The sequence below is a fragment of the Hyaena hyaena genome, unplaced genomic scaffold (assembly GCF_003009895.1).
Source record: "Hyaena hyaena isolate Hyena2069 unplaced genomic scaffold, ASM300989v1 scaffold_1838, whole genome shotgun sequence".
NCBI classification, from domain to species: Eukaryota; Metazoa; Chordata; class Mammalia; order Carnivora; family Hyaenidae; genus Hyaena; species Hyaena hyaena.
Genome location: NW_024082473.1, coordinates 15,588 through 43,466, shown reverse-complemented (window position 1 = coordinate 43,466; position 27,879 = coordinate 15,588). Strand labels below are relative to the sequence as shown.

The 27,879-nt window shown below is 36.6% G+C and overlaps 1 protein-coding gene across 1 annotated transcript in view; it reads left to right on the top strand.

Moving 5' to 3' along the window:
• INTU (inturned planar cell polarity protein) overlaps positions 1-27,879 on the top strand; it is a gene marked incomplete at its 3' end in the record, with an annotated part of 82,348 nt that overhangs the window by 40,593 nt on the left and 13,876 nt on the right. Inside the window, exons 4-7 of the mRNA XM_039224990.1 lie at positions 1,469-1,672; positions 6,637-6,755; positions 13,555-13,644; positions 27,464-27,541. Coding sequence (XP_039080921.1) covers positions 1,469-1,672; positions 6,637-6,755; positions 13,555-13,644; positions 27,464-27,541 — 491 coding nt within the window. The remainder of the gene's footprint in view (positions 1-1,468; positions 1,673-6,636; positions 6,756-13,554; positions 13,645-27,463; positions 27,542-27,879) is intronic.

Here is a 27,879-nt window from a genome sequence, read left to right as displayed (position 1 = left end):
AGTAACTCAGTGAAATTGCCCAAAAGAGAAGAGGATCAAGGAGAGAGAATTTGCTGACTCAAATAGACTCAATGCCTTCAGAATTTTGATGGAGGAATTTTCAAAGCATCTGTCAGACAAAGCAGAAAGGATCAGACATGCAGATAGTAGCCAGATGTTGTGAGAGAGACTGCGAGGGCCATGAGGTAGAGGTGAGAGACTGGTCAGCTCTTGGAGCTGCTTCAGATTCTGACAACCTCCCTGGTTCCCATCTGCGAAGAGGATGGCATGGAGAGAAAGAATTTGGCTATTTGACAGAGGTTGAAGAGACATTGCTGGTTACATTCCGGGTTGGAGATAGAAGTAGAGAGGTGGTAATTAAGAAAACAAGATATTGGAAGTGATGAGTTATAGAAAGCTTGCCAGACCCTGAGGAAAGGCACATCATCTCCTGAACTGGAGGGAAAGGAAGGAAGGATGGGCAAATTGCACACACACACCAAAAAATGTTTCGGGAGAGACCCACAACAAGGAATGATAAAACAGGGGCGCCTGGGTGGCTTAGTCGGTTAAGCGTCCGACTTTCGCTTGGGTCATGATCTCACGGTTCGTGGGTTCGAGCCCCGCGTCGGGCTCTGTGCTGACAGCCAGCTCAGAGCCTGGGGCCTGCTTCAGATTCTGTGTCTCCCTCTCTCTCTGACCCTCCCCCGCTCATGCTCTCTCTCTCTCTCTCTCTCTCTCTCTCAGAAATAAAACATTAAAAAATATTTAAAATGAATGAGTTATCTTTGGCCAATTAAGCGTCTACATACATCTTTTTCAAGGAAAGCTAATTGAGAAGTGGAAGCTTCCTTTCAACAACTGGAAAATGCCACATTCTGGACTCTTACCAGTCTTGTCAACCATGAAAAAAAAAACTATCTTGATAAAACTGATAATCTCCTCAAGGTCATGATTCAAGGTCCCGCACATTGATAGTTTTCCTTGGTCTTTATTTTAAAGGACCTCAAAGAATGTCTAAGAAAATGTTTGAATATCACCTCACTTGAAAGGAAAGCTAATCTGGCTTTATGAAGTTCCTTTTAATCCTGAATCTTCCTTTTCCCTTCCCCAGATGAATCAGTGCTATCAGCATTCATTGTAATAGTGTTGCTCTTTTTGAAATTATGAGATCATACAAATTCTTGTTTTTCCATCGCATTTTCTTTTGTTGTCAGTAACTTAGAATACAGTAATTAAATAAATGAATTTTTGTACACATAAATTCTTATTCAATAAATATTTGTAATACTATGTGCTAGGCTACCATCCAGAGATAGAAATATAAATAAACTACATAGTCCCTGCCATAAAGAGCTCACATTCTAGGATGATTTTTAGATATACTGTGTGTACCTGAATATATATGCATGTGCAGGCCCTTTTTTGTGAAAACTACAGCTGACTTTTCCTTGTTGAAAAAATAAACACATTGTTTTAATTGTTAAAGGTAAAATTGACATTTGAGAATGCATACGCTGTGAAAAAGGAAGCGACTCAACCAAAACAGAAAAAGGCACAGTCAAACACAAGTGATTTAGTCAAACTTCTATGGGGAGAAGAGGTTGAAGGTATCCAGCAAAATATCCTCAACACTCCTCATATTGTTATGTATCTCACACTACAGCTTGACTCGGAAACATCAAAGGAAGAGGTGAGTGCCTTCTCAAAAGCGCAAAGGGAAAGAAGGACCTATTATAATCTTCCAAGTGAATACTAAGCACTTTTTTCAGTCATTCTGTGTCTTTATGGTTTTGGTATGTCTCTTACACAAGACATAAGTCTAATTGTCAAGCCTAATGAATCCATTTATACAGATTACTGAAATATTTAAATTTGTTTCTTCCATCTTCTTTATTTTTTTGTAAATGCTTTATTTGAGAGAGAGATAGAGAGAGAGACAGCTTGAGCAGGGGAGGGTCAGAGAGAGAGGAAGGCACAGACTCCAAAGACAGGTTCCAGGCTTTGAGCTTGCTGTCAGCAAATAGCCTGATGCAGGGCTTGAACCCAAGAACTGTGAGATCATGATTGAAGTCGGACGCTTAACCAACTGAGCCACCCCGGCACCCCTCTTCCATCTTCTTTAAAAATTTCTATTTGAACTACTTTTTCCAAAACATTTTTCTTACCTATTGTTGGTTGCGGTAGTCTTTATTTATTTTTAGTGATCGCTCTTAAATTTTTATCATATTTATCTTAGCAGACTCTAAAACAGTATCTTAACTCTTTTTTAAAATAATTCAAGGGGTTCTTGAGTGGCTCAGTTAAGCGTCCTACTTCAGCTCAGGACATGATCTCACAGTTTGTGGGTTTGAGCCCTGCGTCAGGCTCTGTGCTGACATCTCAGAGCCTGGAACCTGCTTCAGATTCTGTATTTCCCTTTCTCTCTGACCCTCCCTACTCATGGTGTCTTCTCTGTCTCTCTCTCAAAAATAAAAAAAAATTAAAAAAAATTTTTTAAATAACTCAAGGCCCTTGGTACACCTTAATTCCAATTTCTCCTCTTCACATACATGCTATTTTCCTCAGTATTTCAGTGCTATCACTTTTTTAAAATTCCAGAAATTGGGTGTAAATATACTAATGTTACTACTATTAATTATTTATTACATTGTATACATTATAAAATATATAAGCAATACATTATAAAATGCATATTTTATACATTACACTTCATACAAATGAACCTTCTTTAAATTTACCTAAATGCTTACCACTTTCTTTACTATCTTTCTTATCTCTGACTGTCCTTATTTGATCATTTTTCTTCTTCTTAAGACATATATTTTAGGCACTTATTTTTTATTTGTTTTTTAAAGTTTTATTTATTTCTAGGAGAGAGAGAGAGAGAGAGACAGCGTGAGCAGGGGAGGGTCAGAGAGAGAGGGAGTCACAGACTCTGAAACAGGCTCCAGGCTCTGAGCTGGCAGTCAGCACAGAGCCCCACGCAGGGCTCGAACCCACGAACCTCGAGATCATGACCTAAGTGAAAGTCCGACGCTTAACCTACTAAGCCACTCAGGCGCCCCAAGGCATTTTTTTTTTTTTAGTGAAAGTCTCTTGATGATAAATTCTTTTTGTTATTTATCTGATGATGTTGCTTTAACCTCTTCTTGAAAGGTACTTTATAATTCTACATTGTGTTAGTCAAAAGAGGCCAATTGCCATTAACAACCCTGATGTCTTAGTGTCTTAACATAATAGTTTATTTCTTCAATATAATGCTCCTGCTCATGTTGCTCAGTGGTCAGAGCCCTTCCTCTAGTGGTTTCATGATTTCCAAAGGCTTCAGAGCCCTAGATCACTTACACCTAGTTCACCAATAAGAAAAGAGAAAAAACATTTAATATCTCATGGGACATTTCAGAGTCTTAGGTTAATAATTGGAACATCACTTTTGCCCATATTCCAGTGTCCAGAACTAGTTATATGGTCTCTCCCAATGCAATGAGGTAAGGAAATGTAGTTTTACTGTGTGGCCGAGAAGAAGATGAAGTTAACATGTGCTATTGCTTATGTCATTCAGGTAGAAAGTTATTTAATCTGTTTGAAGATAGTATTCCTTTGGCTTCTGACTTCAATAACTGCTATTAAGAAGTCTGCTGTCAGTCATTCCTTTCTAAGGAATCTTATTTGTTCAATTTCTTGCTTCTACAGTGTCCGGACTGTTTTTAATTTCTCTATTGTGTTTTCTATTTAAATAATCATATTTTTATTTTCAAGAGGTCCTGAAAACTCTTTTAATGTATTATTTCAAATCTGCCATGGTATTCCTGGTAGTCTTTTGTTGTTTGCTTGTCTTAGTGATTCCATACTTTATTTCTCTAAGTATTTCATGCATATTCTGTGTTCTTCTGTATCCTTTATCTGCCCATTCTACCAACCCTAAGTCCTCATACTTGTGGTGGTTTGCTTTCTTGTGTCCTTGGTGATCACTGACTAAACTTACTGTCTGATTTTATCTCTGGGAGTCCTGTGGTTTAAAAGTGGGAATGCCTTCCTCCAGAGAGAATTTGCTGCTTCTGATTCTGCCACTGACCAAGGGTACTTCAGCCTTACTCATGAATCCAGGTTTAACACAATGGTACTAGGTTCAGCTTACCTACCTAGCCACTGGCCCAATATTCAGTGTTCTCACTGACAGTATTGTAGGTATCAACCCTCAAAACAACCTTGCCTCTGTCCTTTGGCTAACCACTCACCACTCCCAATTTCTTTGCAGTTCTGGGGAAGAGGAATGAAAGTATATGGAGATGTCCTTCTTACATATCTAGCAGTTATACAAGTTATGTTCTAGCAATAACCCTACTTGTTTTACAACATAAGGACCTCTCAAAGCATCTAGTTTACCATTTTTCAAGCACAAGTGAGATCTAAAAAGGTTTCACCTAATTTACATTTCTTTGCTTTTGAAGTCCTTGCAACCTATATTCTCACTGCCAAAGCCATTTTATCCAAGGAGTGTGTTTCCTCGTCTTGCTTCTTTATTTGTTTTAATTTTTTTCAAAAATGTTGCTTCTTTGTATATCAAAACTTAATAACTGAAATGAAAAAGGATTTACCTACGTGTATTTTTTGTAATTTTCTATGTTCTGAAAACAGATCCAAAGTTAATTATTCTGATTTCTTACATGTATTGCTATCTGTTATACTTTTAAAACAAATGAGAAATTTAACCATGTATCATATAAAACACACAACAAAATCCTGGGATGGTAACACCCTGAAACTTTCTAGGTCATCTTGGAGTAGAATACCGCTGAGGCCTTTTGTCATCTTTGCTTTTCTTTCCATGGGAAAGTGTGTAGATGTTTCTCAAATGAACAGGTTTCTGTCTGTTGACAGCCCTTTATCAACACTGTAATTAGGAGAGGCTTTTTATTCTTACTGATCAGAGTGGAAGCTGCTGCAAATGCATGCCGCTAACAAGTGCCTAAAATACAGCTAATTAAACTGGTTAGAAACTGTTGAGTTTGCCAGGTCCTTAATAGTGAGGCCTTCTAGGCTGGTTGCTACAGAGGTTGGAATAGAGACTTTTTCAAATGACCTTTTTTACTAGTATGACTTCGTTTACAATAAAATGTCATAGGATCATTTAGTTTTCATGTGAATTACATGTTTAATAACTTGTCTTCTCCAAGCTATAAGATTAGAAAATTTCAAAAACCTAATCAAGGAGTATATGGATTTTTGTTTAAAGTGGTGTTTGGTATTTGGCCGAATGGAATAAGTATTTTTACTAGTCAAGGTTAAACTTTACTTAGTAAGCATAACAGAAGATCTTAACTATGTTTGGCTTAATTTCTAAAGATAGGATTTTTGTAACTGTTTTACACTAGAAATGTTGCAAGAAAATTTGAGGGTTAGGCAGAGTGTATTTGACCAACATATTCTATAGCAATTTGCATATATTGAATGTGCTCAGTAAGTATTAAAAAAGATGTGTCCAGTTTGTCATTATATTTGTCTTGACGTAAAAGTTGCCAACACATGGACTCTAAGTCACACAATTATTTCTTATAAAGAGAGATCAAAACAAGATATAGAACACTCTTTAGAGAGAGAGCCAAGGAAAAGATCTATGTTAGGAATTTGGGCTTTCAATAGTGACTGGATTAATAGAGGTATTAAATATTAAATAGCATAACTGGGAGCTACTTTGAATTCTCTATGGTTTCCATCCAAAATTTTTATTTTAAATTTTTCCTGCTTTTAATTTTCCTTGTGAGAAAAGCAGCATGTTACTTTAACAGCAAAAAAGAGAGATACAGAATGATTCATCCCTTTGTGTAAAAGGTCTAGTACAATGCATATCCGGATTTTGAAATTTATTTTATTTTATAAAAACTATTTGTTTCCTGGGAACATGCTTTTCTTGAAAACAAAAAAAGTATTAAGCATTTTGTGAATTACCTTATAGATCTAGTTTTTTCCATAATTTAAATGTGCTTCCTTTTAAGGTTTGAATTCAGATTAATTTGTGGTGAGCAAAACCCTTTTAAATTTAAGATAGATAAGATATTATATCATAATACTACTTTCTCTTTATCTGCACTACTTTGATTTTGTATTCTTACTTTGTAAATTTAATTGTAGTACTGTCTTATGTTTAAATAGAGATTTAATGATTTCACCAAAGATGATGATTATCATTTAAATGTCAGTAATACAAATAATTAAATTTAAAGACTCTTAGAAGTTACATGTGGTATCTGTACAAATATGCTACTCCAGGAGATAAGAAAATTTGAGTAATGAAATATAATAAAATATTATTCTTAGAATTTATTGTAAAGGAGGTTAAAGTTTAAAACAATGAAATTAATTAAAATTATTCTAACACTATTCAGTGTCCTACTCAGTATACATTTTGGTATTATGACCAATTTTGACAGTTTGTAATTGACTTTCAAATGTAGTGTTTTAAATACTAGGTAATGTGTTAAAATTCCAGACATACTTCCCTCCTTGTGTTTGTTTGAATAAAACCTCCCCTGAAGCTGAAAGGATTCATTTTTTGTTCTTTTCTTAATAGTACAAAGTCTGAACTTTCCATGACAAAAGTAATGGTTGGGAAATTTGGAGGGTTGATCACTTCCATTTCTTTTCATTTAACAGCAAGAAATTCTTTATCATTGTCCAGTTTCTGATGCATCTCAGAAACTGAAAAGTGTGAGAGGGATATTTCTCACACTCTGTGACATGTTGGAAAATGTAACTGGGACACAAGTTACTAGGTAAGAATTGATTTTTATTTAGCTTTTTTCTGTTTCTTTCAAGTTCTGTACCTTGGTTCTGACAAAATACTACTACAAGTATCTATTATACAAATATATTTGTATCTCTAATGTAGAAATCTATATAGCAGTTATGATGCCTGCAGATATTTTGTTTCTTGCCTAAGTTATTTCTTTTTTTTTTTTTTACAAATAGTTTATTGTCAAATTAGTTTCCACATAACACCCAGTGCTCATCCCCACAAGTGTCCTCCTCCATGCCCATCCCCCCTCCCCCCCTACATCCATCAGTCCTCAGTTTTTGTCAGCATTCAAGAGTCTCTCATGGTTTGCCTCTCTCCCTTTCCCCCACCATTTCCCCCCTTGTTCCTCCGTTAAGTTCCTCCTAATCCTCCTATATGTGCAAACATATGATATTTGTCCTTCTCTGCCTGACATAACACCCTCAGGGTCCATCCATGTTGCTACACATGGCCAGATTTCATTGTTTCTCATTGCCATGTAGTATTCCATGGTATAGATAAACCACATCTTCTTGATCCATTCGTCCGTTGATGGACACTTATTGCCTAAGTTATTTCTAAAGGTCACCTATAAGGTGTAGGTTCTCAATACACTGTTAAGTCTGGGTGTTTGGCAAACTTTAAATAACAAATTTGAACTAATGACCTGTAATTTAGCATTTATTCATGAAGGTGGTATTTCTTAAGCATGGCATTATTTTGCGTCTGGGCTTTTTCATGTTTTTGTCTTGATCATTAACTTGCTAGCCAATACTCCTGTGGTTAATAAGAATGACTGAACACTGAATTTTTCATGTAGTTCAAAATAGTCTTTTCTACAGCAATGACAGAAAAAAACACAATCCACATACACTTTGAGAAGAAGAGCCAGAACGCTCCTTGTATCATCTGTGCAAGTTCACTCGATGGATAAACAAGACTGATACGAACTAATTTTTTGAAAAATAAAATATAGCATATACTCAGTTATAGAGCCATATATCCCATTCAGTGTCAATTTAGTAAGCCCTGACTTTGAAATGCCACAGTTGACTTATGGGAGGAGTAGGCTCAAAACTTTGTTGAGTTGCAGTTTGTTTTTTTAATAAAATAAATCTAGGGATTACAAACCATTTTTCTTCCTTAATATTTCAAAAGTTTTAGAAATATAAAGTTGGATTTTCTAAGGCTTTAACTTTTCCCATCTTTTGATAAAAATAACACCTCTAAGATTCTAAAAGATAAGATCTGCAAGACAATAACAAGAAGAATTTCCTTGTTTTCTAAATAAAAGTTGGGTTTAACTCTGGGACTCATTTCCAGACACTAGTAACTGAGGCTATATTTAGTGTAAATTTTCATTCAAAAAAATGTGTTGAGAGAAATCATATGGCATTTGTCTTTCTCTGGCTTATTTCACTTATCATAATACTCTAGCTCCATACATGTCATTGCAAATGGCAAGATTGCTTTTTTATGGCTGAGTAATATTCCATTGTATATACATACCACCTCTTTATCCATTCATCAGTAAGTGGACATTTAGGCTTTTACCATAATTTAATTATTGTGGATAATGTTGCTTGTAGATAACATTATTATAAACATTGAGGTGTATATATCCCTTTGAACTAGTGTTTTTATAATCTTTGGGAAAATAGTAGTGCAATTGCTAGATGGTAGGGTAGTTCCATTTTTAACTTGTTGAGGAACTTTCATACTGTTTTCCAGAGCACCTCCACCAGTTTGCCATCCTCCCAACAATGCAAGAGGGTTCCCTTTTCTCTACCAGCACCTATTGTGTCTTGTACTATTGATTTTAGCCATTCTGACAGGTATGAGGTAATAGCTCATTGTAATATTAATTTGCACTTCCCTGATAATAAGTGATGTTGAACATCTTTTCATGTGTCTGTTAGCCATCTTTATGTCTTATTTGGGAAAATATCTATTCTGTCTTCTGCCCATTTTTTAGTTGGATTATTTGGATTTTGGGTGTTGAGTTTTACAAGTTCTTTATATATTTTGGATACTAACCCTTTATCAGATATGTCATTTGCAAGTATCTCCTCCCATTCCATAGATTGCCTTTTAGTTTTGTTGACTGTTTTCCTGCACTGTGCAGAAGCTTATTTTGATGATGTTCCAGTAGTTTATTTTTGCTTTTGTTTCCCTTGCCTTAGGAGACATATCTACTTTTTAAAAATGTTTTATTTATTTCTGAGAGAAAGAAAGACAGCATGAGCAGGGGAGGGTCAGAGAGAGAGGGAGACACAGAATCTGAAACAGGCTCCAGGCTCTGAGCTGGCTGTCAGCACAGAGCCCAACCTGGGGCTCGAGCCCACAAACCGTGAGATCATGACCTGAGCCGAAGTCAGACACTTAACCGACTGAGCCACCCAGGCATCCCAATTGGGAGACATATCTAGAAGTAAGTTGCTACAGCCAATGGCAAAGAAGTTACTGCCTGTGTGTTCCCTTTTAGGATTTCAATGGTCTCCTGTCTCACATTTAGATCTTTCATCCATCTTGAGTTTATTTTTGTGTATGGTATAAGAAAGTGGTCCAGTTTCATTCTTCTCTGTGTTGCTGTCCAGTTTTCCCAATACCATTTGTTGAAGAGATGGTCTTTTTTCTCATTGGATATTCTTTCTTTCCTCTTTGTTGAAGATTAATTGACCATATAGGTACAAGTTCATTTCTGGGTTTTCTGTTCTGTTCCATCGGTCTGTGTCTGTTTTGTGCCTGTATCAAACTGTCTTGATCACTACAGCTTTGTAATAAAACGTAAAGTCTAGAATTGTGATGTCTCTAGCTTTGTTTTTCTTTTTCAAGATTATTTTGGCTATTCAGAGTCTTTGGTGGTTCCATACAGATTTTAGGATTTGTTGTACCTCTGAAAAATGCAGGTGGTATTTTGATAAGAATTGCATTAAATGTATAGATTGCTTTGGATGGTATAGACATTTTAACAATATTTGTTCTTCCAACCCATGAGCATGGAATGCCTTTCCATTATTTTGTGTCTTCAATTTCTTTCATCAGTGTTTTATGGTTTTCAGAATACAGGACTTTCAGCTTTTTGGTTAGGTTTATACCTAGATATCTTTTTATTTTTGGTGCAATTATAAATGGGATATTCCTCTTAATTTTTCTGCTGCTTCATTTTTGGTGTATAGAAATGCAACAGGTTTCTGTACATTGATTTTGTATCCTGTGACTTTACTCAATTTGTGTGTCACTTCTAGCAGGTTTTTTGGTATTTGGGGGGGAGGTTTCTGTACAGCGTATCATGTCATTTGCAAATAAAGTTTTACTTCTCACTTGTCGATATGGATGTCTTAAATTTCTTTTCGTTGTCTGATTACTGAGGCTAGGACTTCCAGTACTATGTTAAATAACAATGGTGAGAGTGGACATCCTTATCTTATCCTGATGATAGAGGCAAAGCTCTCAGTTTTTCCCCATTGAGGCTAATATTATCTGTGGGTTTTTCATATAAGGCCTTAATTATGTTGAGGTATGTTCTCTCTAAACCTTTGTTGAGGGTTTTTATCATGAGTGAATGTGTACTTTGTCAAATGCTTTTTCCTTCTCTATTGAAATGATATTTTAAAATTTTTATTAATATGATGTTATGACATTGATTTGCAAATATTGAACCTCCCTTGCAACTCAGGAATAAATCCCACTTGATTGTGGTAAATGAGTATTTTGTAATGTTAATTTATTTTGGGGGGTGTGGGGGGAGGGGCAGAAAGAAACAGGGAGACAGAGGATCCCAAGTGGGCTCCATGCTGACATTGGTAAGCCCAATATGGCTCTCGAACTGATGAACCAGGATATCATGATCTCAGCCAAAGTCATACTCTCAACCAACAGAGCCACCCAAGCATGCCATGAATGATTTTTTTTAAATGTGTTGTTGGATTCAGTTTGTTAGTAGTGTGTAGAGAATTTTTGCATATATGTTCATCAGGGATATTGGCCTAATGTTCTCTTTTTTAGTGGAGTCTTTACCTTTGTAATGACACAGATAGAGCTAGGGAGTATTTGCTAAGCTAAATAAGTCAGAGAAAGACAAATATCAAGTGATTTCACTCATATTTGGAATTTAAGAAACAAAACAAGTTAGCAAAGAAAAAATAAAAAGAGAGAGGGAGGCAAACTAAGAAACAGACTTTTAACTATAGAGAACAACTGTTGGCTACCAGGTGGAAAGTTGGTGGGGGAAATAGGTAAATAGGTGATCAGGATTAAGGAATGCACTTGCTTTGATGAGCACTGGGTGATGTATGGAAGTATTGAATCATTATATTGTACACCTGAAACTAATATTACACTGTATGTTTAACTGGAATTTAAAGGATTTTTAAAATTTATTTTATATCTTTATAAATAAAGTTATTTATTTTTGAGAGAGAGAAAGCACAAGTTGGGGAGGGGCAGAGAGAGAGAGGGAGAGACAAGAATCCTAGGTAGTCTCTGCTATGAGCACAGAGCCTGACACATTGCTCGATCCCATGAACAATGAGATCATGACCTGATCTGAATCAAGAGGCAGACACTTAACCAACTGAGCCCCAGAAGCCCCAACTAACTGGAATTTAAATAAAACTTAACAAAAATTTTAAAAATATAATGATGGTAATGCCTGAAGAAGATGTTAAAAAGATTAAAAAATAACAAATAGTATGCATTTGACTGTAAGAAAAATAATAACAATTTGTATTAAGAATTAAAGAAAATAATTAAAATGATGTGAAAAAACATGTTGCAGGCCTCCTTTTATTTTTTATTTTTATTTTTTTAAATGTTTCTTTCTTTCCTTCCTTCCTTCCTTCCTTCCTTCCTTCCTTCCTTCCTTCCTTCTTTCTTTCTTTCTTTCTTTCTTTCTTTCTTTTCTTTCTAGAAAGAGAGTGCACACAGGGAGGGACAGAGAGAAAGAGAGAGGGAGCCAAGCAGGCTCCATGTTCATCATGGCGCCTAGTTCAGGGCTAAATCCCATGACCATGAGATCACAACCTGAGCTGAAATCAAGAGTCAGTTGCTTAACTGACTGAGGCACCCAGGTGCCCTCCTTTTATTTATTTTTTAACAGCTTTATTGAGATATCATACAATTTTCCCGTTTAAAGTATACAATTCAGTGGTTGTATATTTGCAGGTATTTGCAACCATTACCAGAGTCAATTTTAGAATATTTTCACCACACCCAAATAAAAACCTATACTGGACATTTCATGTGAATGAAATCATAATACATGCTTATTTGTGACTGGCTTCTTAGGATAATGTTTTCAAGGTTCAGGCCTCCTTTTTAATCATATTGGAAAGAAATTTTAAGTTTCTCCATGTGGATTTGATTTTTTTCTTTTTACTCTAAAGGACAGATGTTATTTTACTTGATGTTCAGATCTTGTTATTAATGTTAAGATATGGATTAAACATGTGGAAAACAATAAATGTAAGTAGAAAAACTTTTTTGTGAAACAGTAAATATGAAAATGATAATTATTTCAGGGTTCCTTAGCAATATGTATGTCTTACATACACGGTTTTAAAACTATAGTGATATTAATGTCTGAGTATAAAAAGAATCTAATGTTTGTCAAAAAGCATATATATTTTTAAACTTTATTAAGGCAAAAGTAATATTCCTTTTGAAGAAATCTATTTAGCAATTCATGTTTAAAATTCCACACACTTATCTATTGCAGCATAGAATATACATTGTATTCTAAGGATTCACCCGATGAAAACTGATTTGTGTATTTTCATTTAAAGAAAAAAAATGGAGGGGGTACATCTGGGTAACTCAGTCAGTTAAGCTTCTGACTCTTGATTTCGGCTCAGGTAATTTTGTGAGATCAAACCCCATGTCAGGTTCTGTGCTGACAGCACGGAGCCTGCTTGAGATTCTCTCTCTGCCCCTTCCCTGCTCACACACGTGTACATGCTCTCTCCCTCTCAAGAAGAAATAAATAAACTTTAAAGAAAAAACAAACACTAAATATATTTTCTTCACATCATCTACCCTCATTTACAAGAAGGAATCATAATACTCTGTTTTCATAGTTCTTTATTATATCTCTTTTTAGAACACATTTAATATGTTTTCTAACTTGATTGAAGTACAATAAATTGCATATATGTAAAATGTACAATTTTATCAGTTTTGACAGAGGTATATGACCCTGAAACCATTACCACAGTGAATATATACATTATCCCAAAGGTTTCCTTGAGTACATGTTTAAATCTGACTTATATTTTGGTTACTTGTTATGTACCTATGCCCCATATTAAATTATCATTTGTGAGCTGGAATCATGTCTTCCTTTCTTTGTAATTTTTCTTAATAAATAGGTAATTTATCTTAATAATTTTTCTTAATAAATAGACTATTTGTTCTCTTAATAAATAGGCTATTTCTCCTAATAAATCGGCAATCAGAAAAGATTTGTTAAATTAGCACTGTAATGGAAGCTTTCTAAAAAAAAATAGCATATTGTCACTTAATGTTAGCAAACGAATGTCAATACTTTTTACTATGACATGTCTATTTTTGTTTGACCTAAAGCTTTTTATAGGTATTTAAAAAGTATTTCTGAATGCATTATTGTTGTTATGCAATTCCTTGCCTTCTCTGTGTGACAGATATATGCCAAGAAACTTGTTTATTAAGCATGTGGTTCTTAAGTCATACCATGTGTAATCTTTTATGAGTGACGTGTTTATAATTTTTTGACATTTAAAGATATTCTAACTTTATTCAACTCTTTTTTTTTTTATTAGCTCATCCCTTCTTTTAAATGGGAAACAATTCCACGTGGCTTATTGGAAAGAATCTGACAAATTATTGTTAATTGGCCTGCCTGCTGAAGAGTAAGTTGAGATCTTTGTTCATCTTAAAATCATTTCAAACATACTGCTAACAAAGTCTGTTTCATTAAAAGTATGATGTTTTTGTTAAAAGCCAACCTCCTTTAAACAGTCATGTTGGGGCACCTTGGTGGCTCAGTCATCCAACTTTGGCTCAAGTCATGATCTCACGGTTTGTGGGTTCGAGCCCCACATTGAGCTCTGTGCTGACAGCTCAGAGCCTGGAGGCTGCTTTGGATTCTGTGTCTCCCTCTCTCTGACCCTCCCCTGCTTGTGTTCTCCCTCTTTCTCTCTCTCTCTCTCTCTCTCTCTCAAAATGAATAAGCATTTTTAAAAAGTTTAATTCAAAAAAACAGTCTATGTTTTAAAGATCTGTTCCACCAGTGCAATAGCTACCTATGTTAATTTGATATTAAAACTAGAAAGGTGCTGGGAACACCCAGCTAGACCAATTAGTAAGGAGAAGTGCTTTCAATACACTTTCTTCTGAGATGTGGCCAGTACAAAGGTGGCTGAGAGATTACCTTCTCTGCTCAAACTTTTGACAAGATCGTGGATTGGATTTTGTGTGTTCGGCTTTTTACTGTTGGAGGTTTTGGAGAATTAAAGGTCAAGGAAAAAGGTGCTTGGCCCTGATGTTGAGCACCTTTGACAAAATACAGTTGATCCTTGAACAACATGGATTTCAATTGTGCTAATTCATTTATATGCAGCTTTTTTTCAATAAATGTATTGGAAAGTTTTTTGGAGATTTGTGACTATGAAAAAGCTAGAAGATCAAGTCTAGAAATATTTAAAAAATGAGAAAAAGTTACGGATGTCATGAATGCATAAAATATGTGTAGATACTAGTCTGTTTTATCATTTACTACCATAAAATATACATAGATCTATTATTAAAAGTTAAAATTTATCAAAACTTAAACAAACACTTACATGGAGCTCTTCACAGCAATAGCATAAACCTTGAATAGCACCATGGGACCCATATGAAGTGCCACTAGTAATGCTGGAAGTGCTCCCAAGAAGCAGAGAAAAGTTAGGACATTACAAGAAAAAAAAAAAAAAATTGCTTGATATGTACTGTAGATTGAGATCTGCAGCTGCAGTTGGCCACAATTTCAGGATAAATAAATCCTACATGAGAACCATTGTAAAAAAAATTCCTGAAGCCATCACTACAGTTAGGCCAGCAGGTGCAAAAACATCACAATTTTTGTGAAAGATCTTTTTATCTTGTATTAAAAATGCAGCTTTTATGTAGGTGCAGGATTGCTAGAAGGAAGGCATCTCTATAAATTAATATGATTTAAGAAAAAACAGTCATGATATGACAACTTAAGGCAAAGGAAAAGTGAAGGATCTAAAGCAGGAGAATTTAATGCCAGCACAAACGATGGTTTGACAATTTTAGAAGGGGGTTTAGCTTTAAAAATGTCAAGATAACAGGAGAAGCAGATTCTGCTAAGAGACTGCAAATGACTTCCCAGATGCCATTAAAAAAAGCAGTGAAGAGGAAGGATATCTGTCTCAAGGTTGTTTTTGGGTTTTTTTTTTTTTAATGTTTGTTTATTTTTGAGAGCATGCAAATTGGGAGGGGCAGACAAAGGGGGACAGAGGATCTGAAGCAGGTCTTGCACTGATAGCAGCAAACCTGATGCAGGGTTTGAACGAACTCATGAACACCGAGATCATGACCTGAACTGAAGTCAGATGCTCAACCAACTGAGCGACCCAGGCGCCCCTCAAGGTTTTTAACACAGCCAAAAGTGCCCTATTCTGGGAGAAAGAAAAATGTTGAATAGGGTATTAATAAAGAAGAAAAGTGAGCACCGGAATTAAAGGTGGGAAGGAATATGCTTATTCTGTTTTGTGTAAACAGTCAGGTTTATGATCAAGACTGCCCTTATGTATAAAGCTGCTAAATCCCAAATCTTGAAGGGAAAAGATAAATACCAGAAGCCAGTCTTTTTGACTGTACAACAAGAAGGCCTGGGCAATGAGAACCCTTTTTATGGATTGGGTCCATTGATGCTTTGTCCCTGAAGTCAGGAAGTACTTCACCAGTAAGGGACTGCCTTTGAAAGTTGATTTGATATTGGACAATGCCACTTAGAACCAAAGTTCATGAGTTCAGTACCCAAGATGTCAGCCTGCTTACCCCCAAACACAATATCTCCAATTTAGCCTCTAGATCAGTGGTCACAAGGGCCTTTAGACTTCATTACACATGGTACTCTATGGAAAGGATTGTCATTGCTATGGAAGGGGACCCCAGCAGAGAGAACATCATGAAAGTCTGGAAGGAATACACTACTGAAGATGCCAATGTTCTTATAGAAAAAGCCATGAAAGCCCTCAAGCCTGAAACATAAATTCCTGCTGAAGGAAATGGTGTCCAGATATCATAACTTCACAGTATTAAAGACAGAGCCAATCAGGGAAATCGTGAAACATATTCTGGATATGGTAAAAAGGGGGTAGGGCAGGGGAGGTGAAGGACTTCAAGATAGAGATCTTAGAGAGAAATTCAAGAGCTAATAGATACCACACCAGAGGAAGGGAGAGACGATGACTTGATGGAGATGAGTACTTTTGTTTTTTGGGTTGTTTGTTTGTTTGTTTTTGCATTAATGGCCATATTTATTATTTTTTTACATAGTTTATTGTCAAGTTGGTTTCCATACAACACCCAGTGCTCATCCCCACAAGTGCCCTCCTCCATGCCCATGCTGATGCTCCTGTGCATCAGCACTCCTGTTTCCCTTGGGTAAATTCCTAGCAGTGCTATTGCTGGGTCATAGGGGAGTTCTCTTGTTAATTTTTTGAGGAACCTCCACACTGTTTTCCAGAGGGGCTGCACCAGTTCACATTCCCACCAACAGTGTAGGAGGGTGCCCGTTTCTCCGCATCCTCGCCCGCATCTAGAGTTCTCTGATTTGCTCATTTTAGCCACTCTGACTGGTGTGAGGTGGTATCTTAGTGTGGTTTTGATTTGTATTTCCCTGATGAGGAGGGATGCTGAGCATCGTTTCATTTGTCTGTCGGCCATCTGGAGTCCTCTTTGGAGAAGTGTCTGTTCATATCTTCTGCCCATTTCTTCACTGGGTTGTTTTTTTTTCGGGTGTGGAGTTTGGTGAGTTGCTTATAGATTCTGGATACTAACCTTTTATCTGATATGTCATTTGCAACAATCTTTTCCCATTCCATTGGTTGCCTATTAATTTTATGGATTGTTTCCTTTGCCGTGCAGAAGCTTTTAATCTTGATGAGGTCTCAATAGTTTATTTTTGCTCTTGATTCCCTTGCCTTTGGGGATGTGTCAAGTAAGAAATTGTTGCGGTTGAGGTCAAGGAGGTTGTTTCCTGCTTTCTCCTCTAGGGTTTTGATGGTTTCCTGTCTCACGTTCAGGTCCTTTATCCATTTTGAGTGTATTTTGAGTGCATGGTGTGAGAAAATGATCTAATTTCATTCTTCTGCATGTTGCTGTCCAGTTCTCCCAACACCATCTGTTAAAGAGGCTGTCTTTTTTCCATTGGATATTCTTTCCTGCTTTGTCAAAGATTAGTTGGCTGTATACTTTTGGGTCCAAATCTGAGTTCTCTATTCTATTCCTTTGATCTATGTGTCTGTTTTTGTGCCAATACCATATGTCTTGATGATGACAGCTTTGTAGTAGAGGCTAAAGTCCGGGATGGTGATGCCTCCCGTTTTGGTTTTCTTCTTCAATATTACTTTGGCTATTTGGGGTCTCTTGTGGTTCCATACAAATTTTAGGATAGTTTGTTCTAGTTTTGAGAAGTATGCTGGTGTAATTTTGATTGGAATTCCATTGAACGTGTAGATTGCTTTGGGTAGTAATGACATTTTAACTATGTTTATTCTTCCAATCCATGAGCATGGAATGTTTTTCCATTTCTTTGTGTCTTCTTCAATTTCCTTCATTAGTTTTCTATAGTTTTAATCATACAGATCTCTTATATCCTTGGTTAGGTTTATTCCTAAGTATCTAATGGTTTTTTGTGCAATTGTGAATGGGATGAGTTTCTTCATTTGTTTTTCTGGTGCTTCATTATTGGTGTATAAAAATGCAACCAATTTCTGTACATTAATTTTGTATCCTGCAACTTTGCTGAATTCTTGGATCAGTTCTAGTAGGCTTCTGGTGGAGTCTGTCAGGTTCTCTATGTAGAGTATCATGTCGTCTGCAAAAAGTAAAAGTTTTGACTTCCTCTTTGCCAATTCTGATGCCTTTTATTTCCTTTTGTAGTCGGATTGCTGATGATAGGACTTCCAGCACTATGTTAAACAATAGTGGTGAGAGTGGACATCCCTGTCGTGTTCCTGATCTCGGGGAAAAGCTCTCAGTTTTTCCCCGCTGAGGATGATGTTAGCTGAGGGCTTCTCATAGATGGCTTTTATGAAGTTTAAATAAGTTCCTTCTATCTCGACTTTCTCGAGGGTCTTTATTAAAAAGGGATGCTGTATTTTGTCAAGTGCCTTTTCTGCATCTATTGACAGGATTGTATGATTTTTATCTTTTCTTTTGTTGATGTATTATATCACATTGATTGATTTGCAAATATTGAACCAGCCCTGTAACTGTGGAATGAATCCCACTTGATCATGGTGGATAATTCTTTTTATGTGCTGTTGAATTCATTTTTCAAGTATCTTGTTGAGGATTTTTGCATCTGTATTCATTAAGGATATTGGCCTGTAGTTCTCCTTTTTTCCTGGGTCTCTGTCTGGCTTGAGAATCAAAGTGATGCTGGCTTCATAAAAGGAGTCTGGAAGTTTTCCTTCTATTTCTATTTTTTGGAATAGTTTGAGTAGAATGGGTATTAATTCTCTTTTAAATGTCTGATAGAATTCTCCAGGGAAGCCATCTGGCCCAGGGCTCTTAATTGTTGGGAGATTTTTGATAACTGATTCGATTTCCTCACTTGTTATGGGTCTGTCCAGGTTTTCTATCTCTTCTCGTGTGAATTTGGTAGTGAGTGTGTGTTTAGGAATTTGTCCATTTCTTCTAAGTTGTCCAGTTTGTTGGCTTATAGTTTTTCATAGTATTCCCTGATAATTGCTTGTATTTCCGTGGTGTTGGTTGTAGTAAGTCCATTTTCATTCATGATTTTGTCTATTTGGGTGCTCTCTCTCTTCTTTTTGAGAAGCCTGGCTAGAGGTTTGTCAATTTCGTTTATTTTTTCAAAAAGCCAACTTTTGGTTTCATTGATCTGTTCAACTGTTTCTTTGGTTTCTATATTTATTTCTGCCCTTTTTTTTATTATTACTTTCTTCTACTGGGTTTGGGGTGCTCTTGTTGCTCTCCCTCTAGTTGCTTTAGGTGCGCCGTTAGATTTTGAACTTCCACTTTTTCTAATTACTTGAAATACACTGGTGTGCAGTGTACCTTCCTCTTAGGACTGCTTTTACTGCCTTCATAGAGTTTGGATTGTTGTATTCTCATTTTCATTTGTTTCCATATGTTTTTTAATTCCTTCTCTAATTGCCTGATTGGCCCATTCGTTCTTTAGTAGGGTGTTCTCTAGCCTCCATGTTTTTGGGGGTGTTCCAGACTTCTTCCTGTGATTGATTTCGAGTTTCATAGCATTGTGATCTGAAAGTGTGTATGGTATGATTTCAATTCTTTTATATTTATTGAGGGCTTCTTTATGTCTTAGTTTGTGATCTTTCTTTGAGAATGTGCCATGCGCACTTGAGAAGAATGTGAATTCCATAGCCTCAGGATGTAGAATTCTAAATATATCTGTCAAATCCATCTGGTCCAATGTGTCATTCAAATCCATTGTGTCTTTATTGATTTTCTGTCTGGTTGATCTATCCATTGCTGTATGTGGAGTATTAAAGTCCCCTGCTATTAGCACGTTCTTATCGATAAGACTGTTTCTTTTTGTGATTGTTTTATGTATTTAGGTGCTCCCATATTTGGTTAGTAGACATTTATAATTGATAGCTCTTCCTGATGGATGGACCCTGTAATTATTATATAATGCCCTTCTTCATCCCTTGTTACTGTCTTTACTTTAAAGTCCAGTTTGTCTGATATAAGTATAGCTACTCCAGCTTTTTTTTTTACTTCTTTAGCATGATAGATATTTCTCCGTCCCCTTACTTTCAATTTGAGTGTCCTCCTGTCTAAAATGAGTTTCTTGTAGACAGCAAATAGATGGATTTTGTTTTTTTATCCATTCTGCTACTCTGTGTCTTTTGATTGGGCATTTAGTCCATTTACACTCAGTGTTATTATTGAAATATATGGGTTTAGAGTCATTGTGTCATTTGTGGGATTCATGCTTGTGGTGTGTCTCTAGCATTTGCATTCCTTGCAACATTTTCCTCAGAGAGTCCACCTCAGGATTTCTTGTAGGGTTGGTTTAGTGGTGACAAATTCTTTCAATTTTTGTTTATTTGGAAAAACTTTTATCTTTTCTTCTATTCTGAATGCCAGGCTTGCTGGATAGAGGATTCTTGTCTGCATATTTTTTCTGTTCATCACATTGAAGATTTCCTGCCATTCCTTCCTGGCCTGCCAAGTATCAGTAGATAGGTCTGTCACCACTCTGATAGGTTTCCCTTTGTATGTTAGGACCCTTTTTTCCCTAGCTGCTTTGAGAATTCTCTCTTTGTCCTTATATTTTGCCATTTTCACTATAATATGTCATGCAGAAAATTGATTCAAGTTACATCTGAGGGGAGTTCTCTGTGCCACTGAATTTCAACGTTTACTTCCCTCCCCAAGTTGGGGAAGTTCTCTGCTATAATTTGTTCCAGGACTCCTTCAGCACCTTTCCCTCTCTCTTTCTCTTCTGGGATTCCTAAATATGGATATTGTTCCATTTGCTTGTATCGCTGAGCTCTCGAATTCATGTTTCTGGATCAGTTTATCTCTTTTTTTCTCAGTTTCTTCTTTTTCTATAATTATGTCTTCTAAATCACTTATTCTCCTTTCTGCCTCTTCAATCCATGCATTGGATGCCTCCAGTTTATTATGTATCTCATTTATTGCATTTTAAAATTCATCATAACTATTTTTAAGCTCCATAGTGTTTGTAGCCATAGTTTCTCTGATGTCCTCCAGGCTTTTTTCAAGCCCAGCGATTAATTTTATGATTATTGTTCTAAATTCTTGCTCAGTGATGTTGCTTATATCTGTTTTGAGCAGTTCTTTAGCTGTCAGTTCTTCCTGGAATTTCTTTGGAAGGGAGCTCTTTCGTTTCATCATTTTGGTTAGCTTTCTGTCTCTTGGTAGTTTAAAAAGGTTGTTATGCACTCTGCACCTTTGAGGGCTGCTGTACCAAAGAAGGCTCTTTGTCCAGGGCCTATCCGTTCAGAAAGTGTTCGTTGGATGGTATCTCTTGGTCTCTCTTGTTGATACCTTGGTTATTTTATTTTCCTACTCATAGTGGTATTTAGGACTCTCCACCATGTGTACTTTGGCTTGTTTCTTGAGGTAGCCATGGAGAAGAAAACAGACAAACACACAGGGAACAAAGGCACACAAACGCACAGACAAATCCAAGAAACACACAAACTGAAAGGGAAAAGAAAAAAGAAAAGAGGGAGGAGGGAAGGCGAATAATTAGAAATAAAAATATATAAAAAAGAAAAGAAGAAAAGGAAAGGAAAAAAGAAAAAACCCAATAGACAAAGAACAGTTTAAAGCATATAACCAGATTTCCCAGCTACAAATAAATAGCTGGGGTGTATGCCGTGCTGGTTGAAGAGCATAGAGGAAGAGAGAAATGACAGGGTGGGGTTGAGGCGAAATTAGAAATGAAATGAGCAGTCAGAAGGAATAAGAAGCTTTTTTCAAAGAGTGGAAGAGTGGAATATGGTTGGAGAAGAGGCGAAAGAAACGACGATGGTGTTACCCAGAGAAACTATATAGTCTGATTACTACACAGAGAAGATGAAAAGGTAGGTAGGTGTAGAATTTACATCTAGAGAATGGATTAAATGTGGCTGTTTAAGCAAGGCGGTGACCAGAATTAATCAGGGCAGTGCATCCATGTTGGTCTTGCCCCGACTCCGGTAAAAAAATTAAAATTAAAATAAATAATAAAATAAAATAAAAAATATAAAAATAAATTAAAAAAAGGAAAAGGGCAGCTCTCTAGCAGGGATGGGTGTGGTTTGATCCAGTGCGTCCAGCAGGAGTTCTGACTTGGCGGTTGTGGGGAGAAGAGTGGTGGTGCTCCAGTCCCTTCTTGAACCAAGCACTGCAACTCACTTTTTTGGGTGTGTAATCTCCCTGTGCTGGGGGCACAGCCAAGGTAGGCTGTGCTATATATCCCAGGCCAGGCCTCGTTTCCAGATCCCAGTCCGTGCCCCCCACTGTAATTGCCAGAAACATAAACTCGCAGTTGAGCCCTTCAGGGCAGTCCCAAGCCTCTTGCCTTCCCCCTGGGGATTGAGTCAGAAGCTGCTGCTCCCGTCTCCTCCAGGTTGGGTTGGCGAGACAGGAGCAGTTTCATCCGGGGATCACCTGGGATGAGTGCGTCCTGCCCAGGGTCAGCTGGAGAGTAGGAAACTGGGTCCCTGTGTGTCTTGTTGCCCAAAACACAAACTTGCGGGCAAATCTCCCAATTTTAAGCCTTTTGCCTCCCCTCTAGGGATCCAGCCGACCCAGAAGCACAAAGGCACAGCCACCGCCATGCGTCCCCTCCAGGTCAAACTGGCGAGCAGGGAGCAGTTTCTCCTGGGTCGCCTGGGATGAGTGCGTCCTGCCTAGGGTCAGCTGGAGAGGAGGAAACTGGATCCCTCTGTGTCCTGAGTGGAGGTTTTTCTCTTCTCCAGCGACGGGGATAGTGTCTTGAGCAGTTTCAGCCACTCTCTTTCCCTTCTAGACTCCCTGCAGAGGGGGATCCCTCCCATCCTTCTGTGTCTCTGGTCCTGGCCCGATTTTATTTTCCCCAGTTCGCACTCATGCTAGAAGGTTTTCTCAGCGGACTCTGTCTCCTTTTCCTCCCGAACTCCTGGATTCTGTAAGGATTCCTTTGGCTTCAGACCTTCTCCATGTGAGATATGGCGGCGAGTGCAATGTACGGAGATTGCTGCTTCTCCGCCATCTTGCCCCCTCTTGGAGATGAGTACTTTTGAACCAGTGCCAGCAAACAAATTGATACTAGACAATCTGACAGAAACGTTCTAATTATTCAGGGCTGCTTTTGACCTCTTTATGACATGAACCCTTCTTGACATGGGCACTGATAATAAAACAAATGGTGGAAGAAGTTTTGATATCATATAGGAATATATTTGGAGAAACAAAAAAGCAAAAAAGTCAGAAAGAAACTATACTATATTTTGTAAAGTTATACCATGTGTGCCTGCTTCTCCTTCCTCCCTTTCCACCCCCACATCTGTTTTTGCCATCCCTGAGACAGCAAGACCAACCCCCCCTCCTCTTCCTCTTCTGCCTACTCAGTATGAAGATGAGGAAGATGAAGATCTTTATGATGATCTCCTTCTACTTAATGAATAGTAGATAATCATCATGGCATACAGTTAATGAACTTATTAACTGTGCATGTGTGTGTCTTTGTGTGAAAATCTAATAATTGTGCAGCAAGAACTGTGTCATCATCATTGTCATCTAAGTACTCATCTTGTAAAATATTATGTGCAAGATTTCTGTGGAAGGGAATAGTCTATCCTTACAGAGGCATAAGATGATTGATATTTATTATAAAATTGATAATGTGTTAGTTTTCTTGTTGCTTTATAACCTTGCTTTTTTGTAGCAGTGTTTCCATATTGTATTATGAATATAATACAGTGTTCCCTAAAGAAATTTAATGACTCATTCTCTAGTATATAGGCTAGGCCACCATGAAGTAATACTATCAATTATACTAGGCTACCATAAAGCAATCATATTGCTGTTTCTTCATTATCAACACATAAATTGTCTGTAAATAATATGAGTTTTTTTAACATCTTTTCACTTTGGGTGTCTAGTCTTAGCAACATGTGTAATATCTACAGTGTTTTGTATTATATAAGATATTACTGACATACATACTGACAGATGATTCATTTTATAAAGAGATGATACAAACTTATGGTATCAATTTCTCTTCTTACAAGTTTCTTGATAAGATTTTCTTCCTCTACCTTGCTTTATCATAAGAATACAGTATATAATACATACAAAATATGTATTAATTAGCTGTTTGTATTATCACAAAGCTTCCAGTCAGCAGTAAGCTATTATATTTAAGTTTTGGAGGAGTTAAAATTTATACTTGGACTTTGAATTGCCTGGGGTGTTGTGACTCCTAATTCCTGCATTGTTCAAGAGTCAACTGTAATGAATATTTAACTTTAAAGTGACTTCTCTAATGGCATGTCTCATATTATTATTTTCACGTTCTTAACTTTTAATTTTGATATATATATTATTTTTATATTTGGAGGTAAGAGCTGGATTGACATTTATAATGAGTAGACTGTGAACCCAGGGACTGCTTTCGGTATTTTACATTCATTTATCTCATTTAATCTTCAAAATCAGCTCCAGATATACTTCATGATCTCTGGCCCCATTTTATAAGTGAGGAAAGTAAAGCCAAGAGAAGATTGAATAACTTGCTAAAGACACAAAACTAACAAGAAGCAGAATTGGAAATTAAAGGAGAGACTTTCTGAATTATTTCTGAAACTACATTGCTTCCCTAATGTTATAAGACATTAAAAGCTGGGGGGAATTGGGGTAGGAATATGGATAACTGCCCAAAGGAGAAGTTTTTAATTATTGTCAGACTAGTCTTATGTCCCTGTTCAATGATTTTTTTAAAAAACTTGTAATTTAGAGTCTTCCTTGCTTTAAAACAAAAATTGGGCAACCTCTATTAAACTATTAACACATTTTAGTTTTAACATTTTGGTCCATAGAACCATCATATATTGTCTACCAAATAGTAATCAAATATCAAAATAAATACTATAATATTTGACTGGGATAGTTTTAGAGAATACCAGTTTAAATACCTTTTCTTTTGCTGCTGCCTTATGCTTCCCAAGGAAGAAAAAAGTAGACCTCAAAAAAAAAAAAAATGCATTATACAGCCACTCCAAACATGAATATAACTATTTTGTATTATTAATGATTTTGTTAACCAGATTTCTTTCATTATATAACAAAATATTAGTTATCTATTCCTAGATAACAAATTATTCCAAAATATAGGGACTTAAAACAGCAGACATTTATTATCTCATAGATGTTTTTGTGAGTCAGGAATTCATGAGCAACTTAGCTGGGTGGTTCTGATTCAGGACCTGTCTTGATGTTGCAGTCAAAATGTTGGCCAAGGACACAGTTATTTGAAGGCTTAACTGAAGCTAGAACATCTGCTTCCAAGATAGCTTACACACATAGATTTTGTTGGAGGCCTTAGTTCCCTGCCAAGTGGATCTCTCTGTAGAGCTGCTGGAGTGTCCTCACATGTCATCTGTCTTCCTCCAAAGCAGCTGACAGAGAAGTAGATTTCTCCAAAACAAAGAAAAGAGGGGAAGCTGACTTAGTCTTATAAATGATGCAGTCACTTCCACCATAACTGTTTGTTAGCAGTAAGTTACTAAGTCCAGCCCACACTCAAGGGGAGGGCAATTAGGCTCTACCTCTAGAGAGGAAGAGTACTGAGCAATCTATACATGTTCTCACACCACAAACAGGAGTTCCAAAAGAGGCTACAGTGAAAAAATATTAAAATGATTATGCTTTAAAGCTGTCTAATTTTGGACAAAAAGTGATATAATCTGTCATGAATGTATGGTTCAAAATTTTATAATTTCACTGATTTCTGTTCTAATCTTTATTATTGTTTTCCTTCTGTTGACTTTGGGCTTTGTTTTCCTTTTTCTAGCTCCTTTAGGAGGTAAGGTTAGGTTGTTTATTTGATACTTTTTTAGTTATCAAAGTAGGCCTGTATTGCTATAAATTTTGCTCCTAGAACAGCTTTTGCTGCATCCCCAAGATTTTGGACCATTGTGTTTTCATTTTCATTTGTCTCCATGTATTTCCTGTGTGTTTCAAAATGTTTAACCTGCACAGGACAATGATGCTGTAACATATACTACATGGTGACTCTCAAATTAACCAGTTAATTTGTATTTTTCTGTCTCAAAAGAGACTATGATGAACCCTGCTAGGATACTGCCTTATGCCAATGGGTCATATTATGAAAAAACTGAGTTATTTTGTAAGTATGGGCTTACAAGAATTGGAGAACACCCATTATAAATTACTTTAGGATAAAACATAAGACTTAAACTTTGATAGTAGCCCAAACGGCAAATGAAAGAAAACAGGTAATACAATGGTAAGCTAAAGGGTAGTGTAGACAGACAGTGAAAAGGAAGGCCCAGCTAAGAAACTGAACAGACGCTGCTCAGCCACATTCTGATGCTATCACCCAAATTAATTATGCAGATTGAGACAGTTTCCAGGCAAGGTTTTACTCTGAAGCCAAAAAAACCCACAAAAAAACAAAAAACAAAACAAAACAAAAAAACCTAAAAAAACAAAAACAAAAACAAAACAAAGAAAACAATAAAAGGCTGTCCCAGTGGAGCTGAGCTCTGGATCAAGGTTGTGCTGCATAAGGAATGCTCTAGCCAATTTCACAATCTTTATTACTGGGTGATGGGGATAGAAGTTGTCTTCCCTAAATATTAGTTATTCCTATCTGGAGAACTTGGCTTGATAAATTTGAAGATCCCCTTTATTCCACTCTGTACCTGATTGTTTTCCTCATCCAACCTTGTTTCACATAGCGATCAAAGATAGGAATTATTACTCTACTTTGTTCAAACTGAGAAATAGAGTATGAGAGATCATGCACAAGCACCTCCTCAGTGTCAGTTAACAGGTCTTTGTATCTCCAACACTGTACATGTGGTTTGTAATTGATGGAAGGCCTGGGATTTTTCTCTCATTTGTCTTAAATACCATAGTCTGTGCATTTCCTTCTTTGCCACTATGCCTTTTACGAGCAAGATGAGAAAAGTGCTACCTCACAGAAGATCAGGCCAGATGTATAATCCAGGAATATGTGTTTTCAGAGGGGGGATCATCTTCCTGTGATGGCTGCAGTGAATAGTGGGAACCCAACCAGGAAGTCATTGTGAGGTAGTAGAAAGAGTAACTTCAGAGCTAAGAAGATTGATGTCCACAGGCAGGTCTACTCCCTTTATGTTCTTGTACAAGTTACTTAACTTCTTGGACCTCAGTTTACCCGTTGCTATAATAGGAGTAATCAGACCTAGTTTGTAGAATTTCTATCAGGCTACCATGAAAACACTGGTAAGTCCATTTCTTTCCTCTACTTCTTTCCTTTCTCCCATTTGTTTAGGGACGTCTTTTGTCACAGGAGCTGGAGATTCAGTTGAGATCTGGGTAATACTGGAAAGTGTTGGAACTTAGCACTTTTTTCTATAGGCCCAGGTACTGCAGTACTTTATATGCATTAATTTAATCCTCAAAATGAACCTGATAAGGGCTTAGTGATTATTCCCCCATTTTATACGTGAGGAAACTGAACCCTAAGGAGGCATAAATAATTACCATGTAGGTAGTGATATAAAAATCCCTACTTGACCCATGGTAGAACTCCAAGTCTAGATATCAGAGTCTTCAAATGCTAATTCAGTGAACCATTTCATGCAGCTATACTCACAGTTGACACACAGACTTTTCACATTCTTTACATATAAAATATAACGATGTTCTGCCTCATTTAGATATGTATCACTTGGTTATGTTATAAATGAACAAATGTGTTTTTACTCTTTTTAGAGTTCCTCTCCCTCAGCTAAGGAGTATGATAAAAGATGTTGTCCAAACCTTAACATTTATGTATGGTTCTTTAGATAGGTAAGTATGAATTGAATCACAAGTTTTTTTGTTTATTTAAAAAAAAAACTTTTAGCCATAGAGAACAAACTGTTGGTTATCTATGGGGAGGTGGTGGGAGGATGGGAAAAATAAGTGAATGGGATTGAGGAGTGTACTTGCTGTGATAAGCACTGGGTGATGTAGGGAGGTGTTGAATCACTATATTGCATATCTGAAATTAATATAACAGAATATTAACTATAGTGGAATTAAAATAAAACCTTAATAAAAAGTAATATAAAAAAAAAAGATACCAGGGCTCCTAAAAAATGAACCTTAAGTTTTAAGTACATGATTCCAAATCACCGTTTGCATTT